The sequence below is a fragment of the Ursus maritimus genome, unplaced genomic scaffold (assembly GCF_017311325.1).
Source record: "Ursus maritimus isolate PB19 unplaced genomic scaffold, ASM1731132v1 scaffold_14, whole genome shotgun sequence".
NCBI lineage: Eukaryota > Metazoa > Chordata > Mammalia > Carnivora > Ursidae > Ursus > Ursus maritimus.
The window spans coordinates 44,034,118-44,054,217 of NW_024423786.1; the positions used below are offsets into that span (position 1 = coordinate 44,034,118).

General features: G+C 52.3%; 2 protein-coding genes across 4 annotated transcripts; both read right to left on the reverse strand.

The window, feature by feature from the left end:
- Positions 1-1,380: 1,380 nt before the first annotated feature.
- On the reverse strand, positions 1,381-4,923 carry UBA52 (ubiquitin A-52 residue ribosomal protein fusion product 1). 2 transcript variants are annotated; one of them, XM_040629006.1, is made up of 5 exons: positions 4,785-4,923; positions 3,587-3,700; positions 3,232-3,318; positions 1,669-1,771; positions 1,381-1,578 (listed from the first exon to the last, which is right to left on the reverse strand). In XM_040629006.1, exons 2-5 carry the CDS (start codon positions 3,687-3,689, stop codon positions 1,485-1,487), a joined length of 387 nt encoding a protein of 128 aa, XP_040484940.1. In that variant the 5' UTR covers positions 3,690-3,700; positions 4,785-4,923; the 3' UTR covers positions 1,381-1,484. The 2 variants fall into 2 exon arrangements, with proteins under 2 accessions (XP_040484940.1, XP_040484941.1); XM_040629007.1 differs by having other exon boundaries at positions 3,587-3,697; positions 4,785-4,914.
- Positions 4,924-5,951: 1,028 nt separating this feature from the next.
- KXD1 (KxDL motif containing 1) lies at positions 5,952-10,845 on the reverse strand (the record flags this gene model as incomplete). Of its 2 annotated transcripts, XR_005834583.1 has the most annotated exon segments (5): positions 5,952-6,203; positions 6,630-6,930; positions 7,889-7,935; positions 9,575-9,727; positions 10,724-10,845. XR_005834583.1 is itself a non-coding variant. In XM_008703938.2 (4 exon segments), coding segments are annotated over 4 exon segments (552 nt in total), but the record flags the coding sequence as incomplete, so codon positions are not given.
- Positions 10,846-20,100: the final 9,255 nt, after the last annotated feature.

The window sequence follows — 20,100 nt, forward strand, 5'->3', positions numbered from 1 at the left end:
CCCCCCCCCCCCCCGCCCCCAGCTTGATCAGGTTGAGCGCCTGCTTTCCATCGTCTGTCCTGGATGTAAGGCGTAAGGCTTCGTATACAGCAAGGCCGTCCCTCGGTTTGCATACATTTATCCCAACATCGACTTCATTTCAACCTCACATCCTCCCCCCACTCCAATAAAGAAAACAGAACCCTTGTCGTCCAAGGTAACATGGCTGTGACATGAGTATTTGAACAGAGGTTCTGATACTGGAGAGCCCAAAAGGCTGGAGTCCAGCTGACTTTAACAAATTTATCAGGTACTATGTGCACTCCTCAGAACTGGGCCTGTGCAAAGGCCCAGAGAGTCTGGGGTAGGGGTTAAAGTCAACAGGGCCTCATTTTAAGTGCAAGGAAGGCTTCGCAGCTCTCTGCTGGGGATACACTACGTAGTTTGAGCTTTCAGAAGCTTCTTTCTCCAGGGGTAAATGTGGGAAAGACCAGAAAGGTGTTGGTAGCCTAGCCTAGGGAGCAGGGGGCAGTTGACAGGGAGGAGACCCATGGAAAAACTGAGACACCAGCCTTTGGCTGGCACCCCAGGTCTCAGCTACTACAGGATCACTGTCCTGGCCTGGGTCGTCATCTGACACCTAGTCCCAATCACCCTGAGATAAATAAAAGGATGGCCTTCCCAGAGCCAGTCCAGGGCACTACAAAGCTTATCTGATTCTCAAAAGAGTATCAGCACGAGTTTTATAAACACCAAGGCCCACGCCTCCAAGACTGACCTCATAGGTCTCGGGAAGGGCCCAAGGGCTCATGTTCAGCAGAACAGAGGTTTTACACTAGGTGGGGTGTTTGTCTACCCACCCACACCTCAACACCCCCAGGGCACAGCAGGAAAGTCATCAAAGTGCCTGAGGAGGGGGGCGCCTGGGTGGCACAGCGGTTAAGCGTCTGCCTTCGGCTCAGGGCATGATCCCGGCGTTATGGGATCGAGCCCCACATCGGGCTCTTCTGCTGTGAGCCTGCTTCTTCCTCTCCCACTCCCCCTGCTTGTGTTCCCTCTCTCGCTGGCTGTCAAATAAATAACTAAAATCTTAAAAAAAAAAAAAAAAAAAAAGTGTGTGAGGAGGGCCCAGCCAGTGACGTGGCTGACCTGCAGTCCCACAAGAGCCTGGGCTGGGGGCTCTCTATCCCCATTTATAGATGAAGAAACCCGGATGTGCAGGTTCGCTAGGCTACGTGGCAAAGGGCCGAGACCACAGCACATTTTACAGATGAGACAACCACAACCTAAAGGACACAGGATGCTCAAGGGCTAGGCAGACTCAAGTAACAGGCGGCCCTAAGGGACATGCCCACGACGGAACCAGCTCCTCGTTGGACAGACCACCACACAGACACCAAGTTACTGCTCCAGTCAACGAAAGGGAAACTTTATTGAGGCTCCAGGGCCTTGGGGCTTGGGCAGGAGGCCGCCCTGCGGGCAAAGGAAGAGCCGGTGGAGGGGCCTTATTTGACCTTCTTTTTGGGGCGCAGGTTGTTGGTGTGGCCACACTTCTTCTTGCGGCAGTTGACAGCGCGGGGGTGCAGGCGAGCATAACACCTGCACAGAGACAAGAGCGACTGGTAAGGGCACACCCTAACTCCAAGCCCTCCCCACCAAGGCAGCCGCCCCCGCCCCCAGAGGACCCACTTGCGGCAGATCATCTTGTCGCAGTTGTACTTCTGGGCCAGCTGGCGGAGGGAAGGCTCGATGATGCCACCCCGGAGGCGAAGCACCAAGTGCAGGGTGGACTCTACGGGAGGGTTAAAGAGAGGCAGTGACTGAGCCCAGCCCCAGCACCTCCGGTGCAGAGCAGGGTCCTCCAGACCAGAGCTTCTCAAATGTGATGGGGTGTTCGACACGGAGGTGGACACACTGGCTCACGCCACCCCAGAACCTCCCTCTCACTTCCCACTTGCCCTTGGGGAGTCTGAGGCTAATATATGCCAACTATAGTGAGCATTGGGGTTTCCGGACAGACAAGGCAATTTCTAAGTGATGCAAAGATGATAAGCAAAATAATTAAATCTAGTTGCTACAAAAAGTGACATCAAGGGGGTACCTGGCTGGCTTATTCAGTAGAGCATATGACTCCTGATAAAAATAAAATATTTATTTATTTATTAAGATTTTTTAAGATTTTATTTGTCAGAGAGAGAGAGAGAGAGAGAGAGAGAGAGAGTGTGTGTGTGAGCAAGCAAGCACAAGCAGGGGGAGCAGCAGGCAGAGGGAAAAGCAGACTTCCCGCCAAGCAAAGAGCCAGATACGGGACTCGATCCCAGACCCTGAGATCATGACCTGAACCAAAGGCAGTTGCTTAACCAACTTAGCCACCCAGGAGTCCCTAAAATCTTTCTTTTTAAAAAAAATTTTATTTATTTTAGAGAGAGAGAGAGCACAAGCAGGGGAAAGGGTAGAGGAAGGGGGAGAGAGAATCCCAAGCAAACTCCCTGCTAAGCCTGACTTGGGGCTGAATCCTAGGACCCTGAGCTCATGACCCCAGCTGAAATCAAGAGTCCATCGCTTAACCTACTGAGCCACCCAGGTGCCCCAAAATAAACTCTTGGGGGGAAAAGAAAACAACAACCAAAAACGTGGCACCAATTTTCTTTATAGCAGTGATAAAATTTCTCTTATCATTTTCCCCCCAAGATTTTATCATTTTGAAGATTTTATTTGTCAGAGAGAGAAAGTGTACAAGCAGGGGGAATGGCAGGCAGAGGGGGAGACAGGCTCCCTGATGAGCAAGGAGCCCAGTGCGGGACTCCTGGGACCATGACCTAAGCCGAAAGCAGATGCTTAACTGACTGAGCCACCTAGACATCCTTAAGATTTTATTTTTAAGTAATGTCTACACCCGACATGGGGCTTGAACTCACAACCCTGAGATCAAGAATCCCATGCTTTCCTGACTGAGCCAGCCAAATACTGTTTTACCGCATTTTTAAACAAAACAGTCTTAAAAAAAAAAAAAAAAAAAGGTAAGCAGATAAGCAAGAATATGAGAAACCACTGCCACTTGGAAACGTAAGTGGAGACCATAAGATGCCTCCCCTCGATGAAAACATTACTTCATAAAAATACAACTCATCAGCACCATCTGATCTTCACCTTAAGACAGCCACCTCCCCCCCATTGCCAATGAGGCCATCAAAGCTTGATCCTTGGTCCTAGACTTAATGGGGCCCTGTCCAGCCACCCTACCCCCAGTACCTTTCTGGATATTGTAGTCTGACAGAGTGCGGCCATCTTCCAGCTGTTTGCCCGCAAAAATCAGACGCTGCTGGTCAGGCGGGATGCCTGGAGAGAAGAAAGCTCAGTTACTGAGGCTCTGGCAAGCATATTATTAGCAGCTTCTCCTCTCCCCACAGGGATGCTCTGGCATTACCCCCAATCTGTCAAAAGGGAAACTAAGGTAGAGAGAACAAGCTGCCTTCCCAAGATCACACAGGGGAAGTACTGGCCAAGGCTGAGGTCTCTACGAGCCCAGCACCCATCTTGCACATGACAGTGGCTCCTCTGGGCTGGGGACTCCTGCGGGACAGCCTCTGGACTCAGCCCAACTCACCCTCCTTGTCTTGGATTTTGGCTTTGACATTCTCGATGGTGTCACTGGGCTCGACCTCAAGGGTGATGGTCTTGCCCGTCAGGGTCTTCACAAAGATCTGCATCTCTGCGTCTGCTGGAGGGTAGGGAGTAGAACGGAAGGGTGAGAACTGCAGGTCTGAGCAGTTTGAGCTTGAGGGCTGGCAAACCTTGGCCCTGTCAGCCCTGTGCCAGCATCAACCACAACCAAAGGCCCACCCCAGTGCCTGTCTCCTTCCATCCCTCTAGGCCTGCAGCCCAAACTTGTCCTATAATCAAGGATCATGCTTCCTCCACCTTACTCCCTGACCCCTGTGGCAAAGTCTGCTTCATGGGAACAAGGACCGTAATTATGCTCCTTGGGCCCAGCAAATGAGATTCTGTCAACTTTGATGATAGAATGAGTAGTACATGGCTGGGGCACTATTTTGCCAGACACCTTTTCTTCAAGTGTGGTCTGGAGATCCCATCCTCCTTCCCCTACCCCTCTGTAAGCCACATTTGCTCCACAAGCAACCCTTCCTGCAACCTGAGTGGGAATCCCATTTTAGTAGCCACCCCTCCAACACACTTTCCTCCCTTGCAGTTCTCTACAACTCCAAGCTCAGACACCCAACACCCTGGCTTCCTTCCCAGTTTATACCCAAACTCGCCAGACCACGCTTCCTACCTTTGCTCCAACTCATAAACAGTATCTGCCAACCACGTGCCAAGTACTTGTTTACACATAACTCCATCATCATCTCCCCCCCCAACAACAAAAAAAGCCTAGAAGGTGGACGCTACCACCCTCTCCTTACGGATGTATTAAAGAAGGCAGGTAGAAAATAATCTTGTAGGGGGAAGAGGACTTAGTAATTCTAAAACGACTAGCGCACTACATGGCACGGGAAAAAGCTATACGCTTCATACCCCTCCTTTATTAAGGGGTTTGCCCGGGAAGACCATCCACGCCCCCAGGCCTTGTGGGAGAGCTGGGGCTGGCAGGGCACACAGGACCCTCTCCCAAAGGACGGTTCACATCCCGGGACCCAGTCCGGGCTCGGAATCCCAGCTCCACGAGGCCAACTCAGCCGTCCGGGCCACCCTGCCGAACCAGGCCCGCGCGGACGGGTGCCGGGCCGCCTCCTCCGCTACTCGGACGCCCGCGGCCTCCCACAGCCTTCCGCCCGACCCCCGACCTGGCGCGAATCCGCAAGGCCGCCGCCACCAAACCGCTCGGCCACCTCGTTGAAGAGAAAGAGGGCGGCGGAACCGGAAACCAACGAGTTGCCGCCGAGAGCGCCTGCGCCACAATCCGCGCCGCACGTTTTACCCCACCCATCGGCCCCGCCCCGCTGCCATGTTGGGTGCTGGCAAACGAAGCCGCGGCGCATGTGGGCGAGTGTAGCCAACCCGCTTCCGGGCTCGGGCCTCGTCCTCCAGGTCACGTGAAGGGAATGGCCTCACCTTTCCAGGTGTTTCAACCTGTTGTCTGTGGGTTAGCCAAAAACTGATGGCATGTAGCCGCCTCTCGGGGAATGCTTGCTGACTAGAGTAGAGACCATTTGTGCTAAAGCGAAGGAATGAAGCAGGGGGTCAGCGCGTCCAGGACTCAGGGGTCAGGACAGGGAATGTAGGAGGAGGCGCAGGGGTGGGACGTGCGAGACTCTTGGGAGCCACCTAACACCAGGAGTCAGTTATTTGAAAACTTTCTGGACTCTGTGCGTGGATGAATTTCAAGGCGGTGCTTACCAGGGCAGTGAGGGCAGGTGGAGCTGGGGCACTCAAGAAAATGGAGTGCGACCCAGGGTGTTTTGGGCTAAGGAGGGCTTTAGTTAGGACAAGGGAGTCTTGTGGATAGCTAAAAAGTGCAGGAGCGGGAAGGGTGGGGACTGAGAAGTTACTTATGGGTTTGGCAGCGTAGCTCTTTATTTCCTTGAACGCTTACCAGCGCCCCCTATTGACAGGCAAAAGCACACACTCTTGGGTCTAGGAAGATGCCTTTAATAACAATTTCTAAATGCTTAAAAGGTGAGGAAATTCTACAGTGTCTATTGAGGGATGGGACCCAGCCTGGCTCCCTGAGGAGTCCATCGTGAGGCAGATCTGGAGAAGTTATTCATAGAGGTAAGGGAACAGTGTTGTAAGCAGTGGGAAGAGCATGTGTGAGTACATAGGTGGTGACAGGAACTTGGATTATTATGGTTGCTACCACTGGAGACTCCCACCAAGAGCAACCACATCTCTTTCTAGCTCAGTGGTGCCTGGCCGTCCATACCCCTCCTGTCTCACATCCTGCACTTGTTCCCCGTATGGCCTACTGGGCCCAAGGATGGAAGGAAGCCACTGCTAAGTACACCCTTCCCTTTTTAGTAACAGAGTCTTTTTATTGATAACTTCCCAATAGCATCTGTAAACATCGGGTACAAAAATATTCCGTTTAACTCTGTTTTCCAAGGTGGCTCAGCTTGCTCCGTGGAGGCCCTGGGAGAGGCCTGCTGGGCCTTCAGGGTTCACACCTCTGGTCAGAGAAACACAGGCCTTATCAGGCTTGCAGCTGAATGGCCAGCCTCCACCTTGAGCCTTCTACAATTGTCTCAGAAACCTCCTTGAGATACCTATTGGAGACAGTATTCGATACTTTTGTTGGAAGAAGGGACAGGGAGACCAGAATTAGTAGGTGCAGGGACGGGCTGGGGTGAACTCAGACAAGACAGTGCTGGTCCACTTTGAGGAGGTCTCAACCGGGGCACTGGGGCAGGGGCTATCTGGCTCTGGTCTCTGGGAGCCTTTAAATGTTGTTTAGAGCAGACCGCAAGCTTGGCTCTGGAAAAGCTCCTTTATGCCCACCCCAACAACTCCAGCTGAGCTGGTCACCCCCTGGCCTGGCAGAGGGGTCTGCAGAAGACAGATGTTCTCAGTGCAGAAGAAGTAGGAATGACAGACCCCCTAGGAATTCCACACCCCAGAGGGAGCCAAGTCCCCCCAGGAGCCCTGGGTGACAGAACAGGGTGGCGAAGCTGCTGATCTCCAAGCAGGATTACCTGCTGCCATCTCAGACACCGGGGGAGTGCTGCCACTGCCCTGAGACCCCTCGGGGCTCCAGGGAGTAGTGTTACTCGCCCGGTGTCTCCTCATCATCTGTCTGGCTTCGGCCATTGATGGCAGGGGAGCTGGACCGGACATGGGAGAGGTCCTCGAAGCCGGGGCTGAGGGAGGGTGAGATGGTGTCAGGGCTGGTGTCACAGGAGCCCGTGCTCTGTTCCGAGGTGGCAATGGTGGTTGTGGTGCTGGGTGGGATGGGGTCTTCATCCTCATCCTCCAGGAGGGATGCTTCTGGGATGTCTGGGGGATGGAGGCGAGGAGTTGGCTTAGTCACCATGGTGGGCACCGTGATGAAGGATTACCTGGCCAATGACCCCTGACAGCTCCCCTGCCACCCCATGGGGCAAATGTGGCCCAATTTATAGAGGAGGAAACTGAGGCCCAGGCAGGTGAGAGGTTTTCCTTCAAGGTGCGGTCAGGACCTGGCTTCTCTGGGGTCAAGCCAACATGGGCCCTTGGGGTGAGCCTGGGCCTGATTCTGCTCTCTTGACTGTGTTGCTGGGCCAGGCCTCTCACCACCCTTGCCTCAATATTCTGCTCTATAAACCAGGCCTGATGACAGCATTGCCTTTTTTTTTTTTTTTTTTTTTAAGTAAGCCCTATGTTCAACGTGGGGCTTGAATTCACAACCCCAAGATCAAGAGTTGCATGCTCTACTGACTGAGCCAGCCAGGCTCCCTGACAGCACTGCCTTTGTGCCTATGGTTGTTAGCAGCCTTGGGGACGGGGGGAGATATTGGCCCATTTGGCAGAGGGGGCAAACTGAGGCTTGGCATGGGGGATGCTACACTTCCTCTGAGAAGTCACTGCTCCTTTGGGCTACAGTTTCCCCCTGTATGAAATGGGATACTCACAGCCCCCACTTCATGGGTGGTTAGAGGTAAGAGCCTGGCTCATAGGGCTATGTTACATCCACTTGGGCAAGGGCTGTCATCGTTCTTATCCACATTCCCCTGTGTAACCTCCCCCCAGGAAGGGGTCCTGGTCGCAGCACCTGCTCTGCAAGTTGCCAACACCAGCCAAGCACCTCCGCCCCTGCCCCCTGCTCCAGGTCTCTCTGGATCTACTGCCCACCAGGGCCTGGGCTCAGTGTCAGCCCCTACGGTGACCTTCTAGAAGCCAGGCCTGGGGTAAGGGCACTGGCATCTGCGGGTGCAGAGGCCAGGCATGGGGCACAGGAGCCCTGGGTGACACTTACGGCTGAAGGCCTCCGGGTGCTGCCTGGCCAGCTTCCCTTTCAGCGTCCTGCAGGGGAAGGGAAGGCATACAGGGCTGAACCTGCCAAGCAGACAGGCTGGGCCTGGTGCACGCCAGGAACCCTTGCTGCCAGCTCCAGGTGGGTGGGGGATGAGAACCCCCCCCCCCACATACTGTTTGTCACTCTCTGCTCCCAGGCTGGAGGGAGGCCCATGTGCTCAGCCCTGCAGACCTCTCAACCCTAGGGCAGGTGGCAGCCCCCCGCTGTCACAGAGCTTGTGCATGTCCTCGGTGCTGCGTCTGGCTGGGCCCTCTACCCGCCATGCCCTTCTTAGGTCTAACCCTCCTCTGCCCAGATAACCTTCCAGGAAGCTTCCTCACCCCCTCCTCGGCAGTCACTCCTCTGGGTGACTTGTCCCAGCCTGTCCCCCATCAGGGGGATGAGGGTGGCTGTGTGGGGCCAGGAGTGGCTACCCACACCCCAAATACTGAGTGCTTGGGCCAGAGGAATAACCTGGGGCTAGGGAGTCAGGGGAGTCAGAGTCTGCTTGACAGAGGGGGTCAAGGCTATGTGAGAAGGAGGTACTTGGGTGGGGTTTTGAAGGTTGAATAGGAGTTTGCTAGATGGCTCAAACAGCAGGTAGAGTTCTGCAGGGCAAGGGAACAACACATGCAAAGGTCATGGAACAGGAAGGGACTCAGCATGATGAGTCTGTAGGGCACAGTCATTTTGTAGGGCTGGTTTGTAGGAATGTTAAACTGACGTTCACAGAGAAAAGCCTGCTTCATTTTTAACCAGCTATTTTTCCTCTTTTTCCCCAAAGTCATGAAGTTATGTTTACAAAGAATGAAAAGGGGGTCTTTGGGGTGGAGTCTCATCATTGATTGTGGCCAGACAGTCCCGGCCTTCCCCCGGCACCACCACTGCTGGGTCCCCACCCACGGGGCAACGGAGCAGAAACAACAATCTTCTTCCTGCACAGATACGCACAAAGGGTGCCAACGCTTGGGGTTCCTGCTCACCCCAACACCACGCCTGGGCAACCAGCCCGATGAGACGCCCCAGAAAATACGAGCTTTTATAAAGGATTTAATTGGCCTGTCTCATGATTTCTGCTCCTGAGTCTGCCAGTGGGTGCGGCCGCCCCCAGGGCCAAGGAAGTGGCTCCGTCAGCGGGAAGGACGGCCACAGCTCTGGCTCCTTCTAGGCCCGGGCACGTGGCCATGCTCGGTAGCGGTGGCACTGACGCAGGCTCTGGGCGCTGCATGGAGCGTTCTGTGTGCTCGGGGTTTGAGCATCATTTTTCTCTGTCCTCACAGAAAACAGCTCAGAAGGGGACCCACGAAACCCAGCAATCTCATCCGCCTCTTGAGAGAACACCTGGGCTGGGGACTGGAGGACCAGAGGCTTGCCTCACCCTGGCCGCACTTGCCTGCCTTTTGCACGATGCATCTGGTGCTATGCTGCATTTTTGAAAAGATAAATAAAGCTTAAATTCAGAAACTTCAAGATGTTTTATCCCAAAGTTCGGATCTTCTCAGATGCTAAGTGAGCATTGAAGCCTCATAAAATGAATGGGCTGAATCTCCCCCATTGCTGTTATGGGGAATGGATGGTCCTTATTGAAGAGGGGAGGAACCTGAAACTCAGAGGGGGAGGCAGAGGCGGGAGGAGCTGAGGACCCACCTGATCCTGCGGAAGATACTATCCAGGTCCCGCTTCATCTCCACCAGGGTCCTCGTGTGGTGCAGGAAGCGCTCACTCATTTGCTGCAGGCGGGCGCTCGACAGGTTGTTGAAATTCAGCAGCATCTCGTTGGTCTTCTCAAAGCGGTCCAGCCTGGCAGCAGAGAGAAGGCACCAGCCCTACAAACCAGCCCTACAAAATGACTGTGCCCTACAGGCTCATCATGCTGAGTCCCTTCCTGTTCCATGACCTTTGCGTGTGTTGTTCCCTTGCCCTGCAGAACTCTACCTGCTGTTTGAGCCATCTAGCAAACTCCTATTCAACCTTCAAAACCCCACCCAAATACATCCTTCTCACATAGCCTTGACCCCCTCCGTCAAGCAGACTCTGACTCCCCTGACTCTCTAGCCCCAGGTTATTCCTCTGGCCCAGTTCTGGCACCATGGGGCCCAGGAAGGTCTGTGTCTGGTTTTGTCTCCCTTCACTGTGGGAGTTCACCAGGCCAAGCCTAAATCTGACCCAGACAAACCCAGCATCCCTGTCACAGGCTGAGAGAAATGGAAGGGTGTCAGGTCTGTGCTGTGTCATAAATGGAAGGAAGAGCTTTGTCTTAAATACACAAAAATCAAGCCACAGGAGGCTGTGCTTCCATCCCAAGATTGTGTAAGACTTTCTCCCCCACAGAGCAGGTTGGAATTAGGGTGAGGCTGTGGCAGTCACAGTGCCAAGCCCCAAGGAGGGCAAAGGCTGTTGACGGGCCCTCCAAAAGACCATGGGTACTCTCCAGAGACAGCCTAGGCTCTGAGAGACCAGGCTCCTAATGGAGACTAGCTCATTGGCTTCCTTAAATCCCCTCCTGCAGCCCCTTCCTTTCCCAACTCCCCACCCCAGGCCCTGGGATAGGAGCTGCCGCGGCCCCTGCCAAGCCATCCGCAGCTGCAAAACCATCCCAAAGCCCTGCTTCCTGTGCCAAGGCCTCGCCTCCAGGCCAGGAAGGAATTTACTTTGGAGCCAGCCGGCAGATTTGCTCATTTCCTTCATTTTATCACCAGTGTGGGCCCAGGGTAAGGGCGGGCAGGGCAAGAATGCTGGCCGGCGGGTGGATTCCTTCCCACGCCTGGGGGCCCACAGCCCCTGGCCACCACTCACATGTTTTTCTGAGCCAGGATGATAGCGTTGACGTCGTCTGTGTTCACCATGCTCAGGATGCGGCTGCAGAAGACCCTCGAGGCCGAGTCCGGGGGGTCCATCTCTTCCTCCTCCTCCGCTGCCTGAGAACAGGCAGGAAGAAAGTCTTCAGTCTACGCCAGGCAGTGGGGTAGGTGGGGCAGAAAGGAGGGGTGGGAAGCCTGGGCCCTGTGACCATAACTCGGTCATACCGCCTGAGCCTCAGCTTTGTCATTCTGAGAATTCAGGGGTGTTGGGAGGACGTATCTATAAATTGCACCCAAGCACATCAGAATCCCATCACCCACCTCTGTGGCCCTCACTCTCCATGGGCCCAAGGCCATGGCCACCTTCCACCTGCACAGATCTGCCAGCCTCCTCCCACATCCCCCTGACTTTGCTTATCCCATCCCAGGGCTTTTGCAGCTGCTGTCCCCACATGCATGACTGCCCCCTCAAATCATCACCACCTCCAATATTTTCTCCCCCAAGAGGTCTTTGATGACTACCCCCTACTCCAGTCACATTTAGCAATTTGTTTTTTCATTGGGTCATTTTTTTCCTGAAATTATCTTAGTTATCAGTTGACCGTTTGTTTTTTTTTTTTTAGACTTATTTATCTTAGCGAGTGTGCGTACACACATGCAAGTGGTGGGGAGGGGCAGAGAGAGAGGGAAAAGGAGAGAATCTCCAGCAGACTCCCTGCTGAGTGCAGAGCCTGACCCCGGGCTCGATCAAACGACCCCAAGATCACGACCGGAACTGAAACCAAGAGTTGAACTTAACTGACTGAGCCACCCAGGCGCCCCCATCAGTTGACCTTTTTGCCTGTCACTCCGAAAGCAATGTCAGCTCCAAGAGAACAGAAGCACATCTCTGCCTCCAGAGCCCAGCCCAGAACCTGGCTCATAGCAAGGGATCACCAGAACTTAGCTTGGCGGCTTTCAGACTCAGCTCTGACAGCAGACTTTTATTAGCAAATTAAAGCCAAGAATTTCAGTCAGGCTGTGGGCCCCAGCAACCTACATGGCTCTGTGGCTAGGCAGATGACCATGATGGAGGGTGGGGGCCACAGGTTCAGCACTCACCCTCCAGGGGCTGGGGGTGGCGGTGTCAGGCAAAACTCGGAATCTTGACATAGCTTGGCTCTGGGGTCCACATATCTAACTCCCGATACAAAGGTCCAGCTGCAATTGGTTGCGATTCACATGCAGGACCAGGAAGGGCTTTCAGAACCCACTTGATCCACCCTCCTCTTTATTGAGCACTTACTGCATGCTAGCAAACCACTGTTTGGTACACACAACTGTTATCCTTAATTACGAATTAGGAAACTAAGACTCAGAAACTGAGAACTGGACCATTGCCACATAGCGAGTAAACCTGAGTCATGACTCAAATGCCCACAGTCTGCAGGATCCACAAAGGTGTAAATGTGAACAGATGTTCAGTGCCCACCTATGCCAGAACAGCTGTTTCTTACAACTGACTTCTGCCAGACTTCTGAATTTTTCCAGAAAAAAAAAACCCAGAAACGTGGATGGATGGATGGATGGATGGATGGATGGATGTGTGTGTGTGTGTGTGAGAGAGAGAGAGAGAGAGAGAGAGAGAGAAAGAGAGAGAAATCGCCTCATTTACAAATGTTAGCCATGAATATTTTTCTCCCCGCAAAGCATGGAGGCCAAGAGTTATTTGTTTGCAGCCCCTATGTGCCTTCTGGAAATAAACTGCCACACCTGGTGAAGTTCCCCCCCACCTAGTAATCACTATGTTTATTGAATTCCTACTATGTGCCAGGTACCAACACCCACAGTATCCACATTTCCAAAGAAGCCTGATCATGCATAGGACACCTGGGCAGAGTTCCGTGGCAGGAAGCCCCACAGCTACTGCTTGGCAGGTGCAAGATTTGGACCTGTGGAAAACGGCTCTGCTTCCAAGTAGGGCTCTTTCCTGTCTCTGGCTCCCAGATGTGAGGGCTGAGGGATTCAAGAAACACTCTCCACCCATCTGCCTTTGTCAGGAAGACTTTCCTAACAGCTAGTCTGGCCCACATCCAAGGTGGAAACGACCCAGCAAGGGCTCTGGTCCCTGCTCCAAATATAGTTATGAGGGAAACACGCAGAAAAGGAGGCTGTGTGACCTTGGGAGAGTCCCCTCACCTCCCTGAATCAGTTTTCTCATCCAGAAAATGAGAATAACAAAGAACCAGAATCTTACAGCACTGTCTGTGGGGACTGAAACCAATAGTGATAAGGAGCTGGGCTCGGAGCAGGCTGTTTCACCATGGGGAGTATAAAGTCCAAGGGTGGAGCCGGGGAACAAGCATTTTAGCAAGGGGCTCCCTGGTACTTCCAAGAACAGGAGCAAACACATGTACAGCACTTCATTTAATCCCCAATCATCCCTATGAGGCAAACACTATTATCTCCAAAGGCAACTAAGGCTCCCAGGGGTGGGCTCAGTTACCCAAGGTCACACGACAAGGCGGAGACGCCATGATTCCACTCAGTTATTTAACAGAATTTAATTTGGCTGCCCAAGCTCAGCAAAACCCGCGAGTTAGGTGGGACTCTTATACCCCCTCACGCCCCGCCCCTGCAAAGCGGGGAAACTGAGGCCCAAAGAGGGCAAAGCCCAGGTCCGGGTGACACTGCACAGCCTGAACACAAGCGGCCCCCGCTCCCGCGCCCCGGATCCGGAACCGGCCCGTGGCGCCACCGGCGCATACATTGCGCGGTCGGGGAAACTGAGGCCTGTACGCAGGAGGGGTGCCCAGATGTGGCCAGCGGCGCGCCCCACCCCGCGACAGCCCGGGGGCCGCGCCCGACCCGGCCCGGCTCCCCAGCGGCCCCGGCGGCCCCAGCCCCACCCAAAACTCGGCCCCGGCGTCGGTGGCAGCAGCACCTGCACATCTGGCGGCCTTGCTCGCGCTTCCGGGATGGCGCCCGAGCCCCCCCGACGTCACCACGCACCATGCGTGCGACCGCGCGTGTAGGCGACGTGCTCGGGGCCGATCTGCGTGTTAGGAGGCGCGGCAGGAAGGGGTGGGGCTTAGGTGCAGCTCCCGTTCGCGAGTGCATCACAACGAATAGCCAATCAAGCAGTCCCTCTCGCGCTTGCGTGGTTTCCAAGGCCGCCAGAGGCCTGACAGCCCGGAAGGGGGTGGGGGACTCTAAAAGCCATCCTACTTAGTAGGTGGTTAGGATCGAGGTGCGGCAGCGGCAGGTACTCCCTCAAGGTCATGCAGTGCTCAAGTGGCCAGTGGTACCCAGCGCCAGGCATCCTGGTTGGTAATCAGATTTATCCAGTTCAAAAATCCTGCTCCGCTTTTGGTGACCTATCTCTGGTCCAGGATCCCATCCAGGAAGGATCCCATGTTACGTTTAGTCATGTCTCCGTAGTCTCCACTGGGTGACAGTTCCTCGGTCTTTCCTAATCTTGTATGACCTGTAGTACTTTTGAACAGTGCTGGTTTTGTAGACCACTCATCAGTATGGGTTTGTCCAGTGTTTCCTCAGGATTAGACTGAAGTTTCTCACTTTGGGCAGGAATCCCATGGAAGTGACTTTGTGTCCTTCTCAATACGTCATATCTGGAGTCACAGGATATTGATGTGTCTCATTACTGGTGATGTTGACTTTGGTTACTTGCTTAAGGCAGTGTCTGCCAGTTTCTCAACTGTTAACTTACTCTTTTCCCCTTTGCAATAAGTATCTTATGGGGAGGATACCTTAAGAGACCATGTAAATAACCTAGCTTTTTTTTAAAAAAGATTTTATTTATTTATTTGACAGAGAGCCAGAGAGTACAAGCAGGGTGTGGGGAGGAGATGGCAGAGGGAGAAGGATAAGCAGGCTCCTCGCAGAGCAGGGAGCCTGATGTGGGGCTCCATCCCAGGACCCTGGGATCGTGACCTGAGCCAAAGGCAGACCCTTAACTGACTGAGCCACCCAGGAGCCCTGATTTTTTTTTTAAACATATTTTCACCCACTAGTTTTAGCATCCATCCATGGCTCTTGCCAGCAAAAATTACTATGGTGATTTTCTATTAATTAGTTATTAATTGGAATTCTATTGTCAACAAGAACTGTCCATTCTTCTCTAGTTTTGCATTTATTCAGGTATATATAACACTATGAACTCATGTGTATTTATTTTACTTTGCAGGTTACAATAATTTCTTTTTTTCTCTTTTTTTTATGTAGGCTTCTTGCCCAACATGGGACTTGAACTCATGATCTGAGATCAAGCGTCACACGCTCTACAGACTGAGCCAGCCAGGCGCCCCTACAATTAATTCATTACTTACTTTGCTGCCCCTTTAGGTTAGCTTCTGTGTTCTTTTAATATGTCTCCGTCTTGGGGCACCTGAGTGGCTCAGTCAGTTAAGTGTCCGACTCTTGATTTCGGCTCAGGTTGTGATCTCAGGGTCAGGGGATCGGACTCTGTGCTCAGTGGGGAGTCTGCTTGAGATTCTCTCTCTCCCTTTCCCTCTGTTCATCCCCCTCAAGTAAAAAATATATATTAAAAAAATATGTCTCCATCTTTCTCTGAGTACTTCCTTACTTTTAGCACTACATGATGTTCCAAACTTGGTTTGGAATATCCCTGGAATCAGCCATTTCTCCAAGGCACCTGGTTCCTTTTCTTGGAGAATGGTATTGAGAAACCAAGATCTGTGTGCTGGGTGTCCTCACTGCTACTGGGGTATCATTGTTCAGAGACCTTCTCAGCAATAAGAGTTAGAAAATACACGTGTGCATACTAACCAATACATACACATGTATATTTACTTCTATATGTGTTCTCTTTTATCTGTCCTGAAAACCATGAGTTCATAATGATACAAAGATGCACTTTAAGGGGCGCATGGGTGGCACAGTCGTTAAGCGTCTGCCTTTGGCTCAGGGCATGATCCCAGCATTCTGGGATCGAGCCCCGCATCAGGCTTCTCCGCTGGGAGCCTGCTTCTTCCTCTCCCACTCCCCCTGCTTGTGTTCCCTCTCTCGCTGGCTGTCTCTATCTCTGTCGAATAAATAAATAAAATCTTAAAAAAAAAAAAAGATGCACTTTAAGTGAGAGCATTCAAGTTAAATGTATGAATGAAACAGGGCAAATAGTACTTGCTCAATAAATGTTAGCAATCAATTATTGTTAGTTATTGAGGTCTTATGATGTCTATATGTTATATATTATGCACCTAATTTTTCCAGGTCTCAGTTTACTAACTACGAGTGATCACAGAATCTGCCTCTTAAGGTTATCGAGAGCTTGGAAATACACACATGCCCTTGGGTACATGGAAGACTATGAGTCCTGAAATTGGACATATCTGAGTTATATTTTTTTAAAGATTTTATTTATTTGACAGAAAGACAGCGAGTGAGAGAGGGAACACAAGCAGGGGGAGTGGGAGAGGAAGAAGCAGGCTCCCAGTGGAGGAGCCTGATGCGGGGCTCAATCTCAGGACTCCGGGATCACACCCTGAGCGACTGAGCCACCCAGGCACCCCAGACATAGCTGAGTTCTAATTCCAGCTCTGTCACATTCTAGCTGAGTGGACTTGGGCAAATGGCTTAACCTTATAAAAGCATACAAATTAATTCCTTACAATAAGGCTTGGCCCACTATAAGCCCTCCATAAACTAAGGGTAAAGTTTTATTACTCCCATATTCTGCTGCCTTTATTCATTGAAAAGTTAATGAGGACCAGGATTCTTATACATTTAGTTCAACAGTTTTAAAAATTGTTCAGTAAACCCTCTAGGTGCTTTCTCTGGGTGTGGCCCGTATTCTGGGGATCCAGAGAGTAGTTGGTCCCTGCCTAGCCCTGGAGGATGAAAGGAGACAGGGTCTGACATAGACAGTTCCAGTACCAAAGAGAACAATGCAGGGCTATAGAAAGGAGAGACACAAGCCTGGAGGAAACTGAAGAGTGGGGTATGAGGACTCATTTGGGGTCAAGGAAGTACATCTGGATGGTACATCTGGATGGGGTTTTGAGATAGGATTAGGAGTTTTCTCGGTGCTGACAATCATTCAGGACTGAGAGAATAACAGGAGCAAAGGCAGGATGGTGGGAACGCCCATAGCATGCATTTGATTTCTGTAAGAATCTGTGAGCCAGGCAGCAGCCAGTGCTGAGGGAAGAACCTGGGTGGGGGATGCTCGGAATCATGGCTCTTGTCTGCAGACTGCAGCAGAAGAGGCCCAGGCTGGAAAAACCAAGCTTTTCAAAGGGTCCCTCGGGCTCTGTTGGAAGCCAGGAAACATTTATGAGGGTCCTGGAAGGGGTGGGGCTACAAGTTAAGGCTAAAAGGGACTAGATTGGCCCCAAATGTTTTGTGCAGAGTGGAGTAGAGACAAGAAAATATTTTTCTCCTTTGTGCGCTCAAGGGAGAGGGTGAAAAGTGATGGGAACACTCAGACCAGTGATGGGGACATTGTTGAAGGGAGGCCTAAGTTTGGGGACTGGAAGCAGCTCTCTGCCACTTTTTTAGTTTTATTTCCTATTTAGTGCTTATCACAGCTGCAATTAGAGTCTTATCTGAATCACTGTGCAATATCCAGTTCCCTAGGTGAAATGAAAGTTCAATAGGGAAGAGACCTGACCTATATTGTTTTTCATCACTGTGACCTTGAACAAGGCAATTACATTATTTGTGCCTCGGTTTCCCCATCTGTAAGATGAGGATAGTCTTGCCAAAAGACATGCATCCGATCCTAAAGAAGGCAAGAAAAGGGAGAGAAAAGGAGCACAGAGCAGGTGAGTCAGAGAAAAAACACACAGGAAGTAAAATTTAAGCCCAAATAGGTCCATAATCATATTAAATGTAAATAGGCCAAATGCCCCAGCTTAAAGACAAAGATGGGCAGACTAGATCAGAAAGCAAAACCCGATTCTGTGGTGCTTACAAGAGACACACATACAACATAAGGATACAGAAAGGTGGAAGGTAAAGGTTGCAAAAGTATGGTGCATTTAAAAAATAAGCCAAAAGATGGGGCGCCTGGGTAGCGCAGTCGTTAAGCGCCTGCCTTTGGCTCAGGGCGTGATCCCGGCGTTCCGGGATCGAGTCCCACATCAGGCTCCTCCGCTGGGAGCCTGCTTCTTCCTCTCTCACTCCCCCTGCTGTGTTCCCTCTCTCGCTGGCTGTCTCTCTGTCACATAAATAAATAAAAATCTTAAAAAAAAAAAAAAGCCAAAAGAAAAAAAAATGAGCCAAAAGTGAACACGTGCCATCTTAATATCAGACAAAGTCCACTCCAAGGCAAGAAACATTGAAATAAAGAGGAGTACATCATAACAACAAAAAGTTCAGTTCACCAGGAAACTATGACAATTGCAATACCGTGCAGTCAATGGCATGGCCTCCAAACTGCAGAGCATTTGTCTCATATGGCTGACGCGAGGATTAAATACATGTGAAGTGTTTGCCTGCACCTGTGATGTCTGAGTGTCAGCCATTACTATTACTGTTGCAATAGTTGCTGTTATCAGTTTATACTTAACTTTGTTGTTTACTTATTAGTATCATTATTGTTTATTACAGTTCTTCCTGCCCTTATAATAGAGGTGGGGCTGGATGGTTAAGAGACTCCACTGTGCAGATAAAAACACTGAGGTTCAGAGATGAAGAGGGAGTAGTCCAAGTCCTTCAGAACCAGCACTGGCCCAGGGTTTATTTGATGTTCTTTCCCAAGAAATTTCTCACATATCTTCACCACCCTGGCACCTCTCTGGCTGGCTAGCCTGCCCTCCTTCCAACCACAATGATTTCCCTGAATTCCCTCCACCTCCTCTCCTTCTATGCCAGTCACTGTGTAGGCCCCTGTGCTAAAACAATGACAAACAACAGACCCTTCCCAGACTATGGGGTTTTTCCAATCTAGTGGGCAAGGCAGAGGTAAGTCACATAATGGTACAGACATACAATCATGATGAAATGAAGGTTCATCATGTTGAGAGGATAGCCTTGGGGAGGTCAGGGAGAGCTTCCTGTAGGAGATGACCTTGGAAGGAGCGCCAATCTGATGACTTAATTACCTCCAAAGCCAGTTACCTCCTCCAGTGTTAGCTACCTCCAATAGCTATTCATTCATTCATTCATTCATTCATTCATTCATTCATTCATTCATTCAAACTCCCATAACACAGGTGCTAGGCACCATTCAAGGATGCAGGGGGGACAAAACAGGCAAAATTCCTTCCAGGATGGAGTAGAGAGGGATAAAGGGAGGGAAGCAAAAGAATGAACGAGATCATTCTGTAAATGGGTAACTCCTGGGAAGGAAACAAAATAGAAGGAAGAGTAAGCGTCCCCCCCTTTTCAAAACAAGATCCGTAAAAACCCGTCTAATCTAAGCTGCCACCTTCTTCTGAGGTCATGGGTAATTTATCATTCTCTAGCAGAGGGTGCAGGGAGGAGAAACTCCTTCCAGCAGCCCTGCTTGCCAGCCGCTCACCTAACCATTAATTGAGTTTCTTCTATATGCAAAAGGCAACCTTTCGGGGATTGGACAGACCACGCGAGGGGTTCTGTGTGCCCTTGGGTGATCGCTCCCCCTCGAGACCTTGGGTCCATATCTGTAATTAGAGCTTACGGGTGGGTTATCCAGCAGTCCCAGAGCTGCACTGACGGTCAAGTCTGAGCTCCTTAAGGAAATACCTTTTAGGGCTGTCCTCCCAACAGCCCCCCCCACCCCCCTGCCAAGGTGAGAATGCGTGGATGGGAGTGTTTAACCCCATTTCGCAGATGAGCAAGATGAAGCTCAGACTGGAACGGTGAGTCCCTCTAGGCAGCGCGGCGCCGATTGGCGAAGAGACTCCAGTCCGGAGACCCCGCCCCCGCCCCCGCCCCCGCCCCCGCCCCCGCTTCTGGTGGCGCTTCAGCCTCTGCCCCTTTAAGAACACCCCGCGGAAACAAGCAGGAAGGGGGTGGTGCTTGCTCCCGAGACGGATGTGTGCACGGACCAATGGGTGCTGCAGTCGCAGCAGCGGCGGCCAATGGGAGCGGTGGGGGCGGGGCCAGGCTCCCGAGCCTAGTTCCCGAGGCGCGGCGGCCGCGGCTGGGGGCGGGGAGGGGGGCGCAGGACCCCAGACTGGGGTCCCGGAGTCGGAGGCACGTGTCCCGGCGCGCCGACGGGGTTGCGCCCGCTGGGGGCGCTGCCCAGGCCTGGGCTGGTCTGGGTGCCGGGGCGACGGGGGCTGGGGCCGATGGGCGGGGCCAAGCGCCGCGCGGCGGGGAGGCGAGCCGGGGGGCGCGGAGGGTCGGAGTGCTAGAGGGGGCGCGGCTGAGCGCGGGCGGCCGGGGATGGAAACCGAGGGGACTGAGGGGAGTGGGTGGGGGCGG

Bases quoted from the DNA above. Each gene is read 5' to 3' on its own strand.
- UBA52 (XM_040629006.1), bottom strand. From the start codon at position 3,689: ATGCAGATCTTTGTGAAGACCCTGACGGGCAAGACCATCACCCTTGAG. The intron at 1,772-3,231 runs GTACTGGGGGTA...ACCCTCCCGTAG, and splicing joins AGACTACAATATCCAGAAAG to AGTCCACCCTGCACTTGGTG. The intron at 1,579-1,668 runs GTGGGTCCTCTG...GTCTCTGTGCAG, and splicing joins GACAAGATGATCTGCCGCAA to GTGTTATGCTCGCCTGCACC.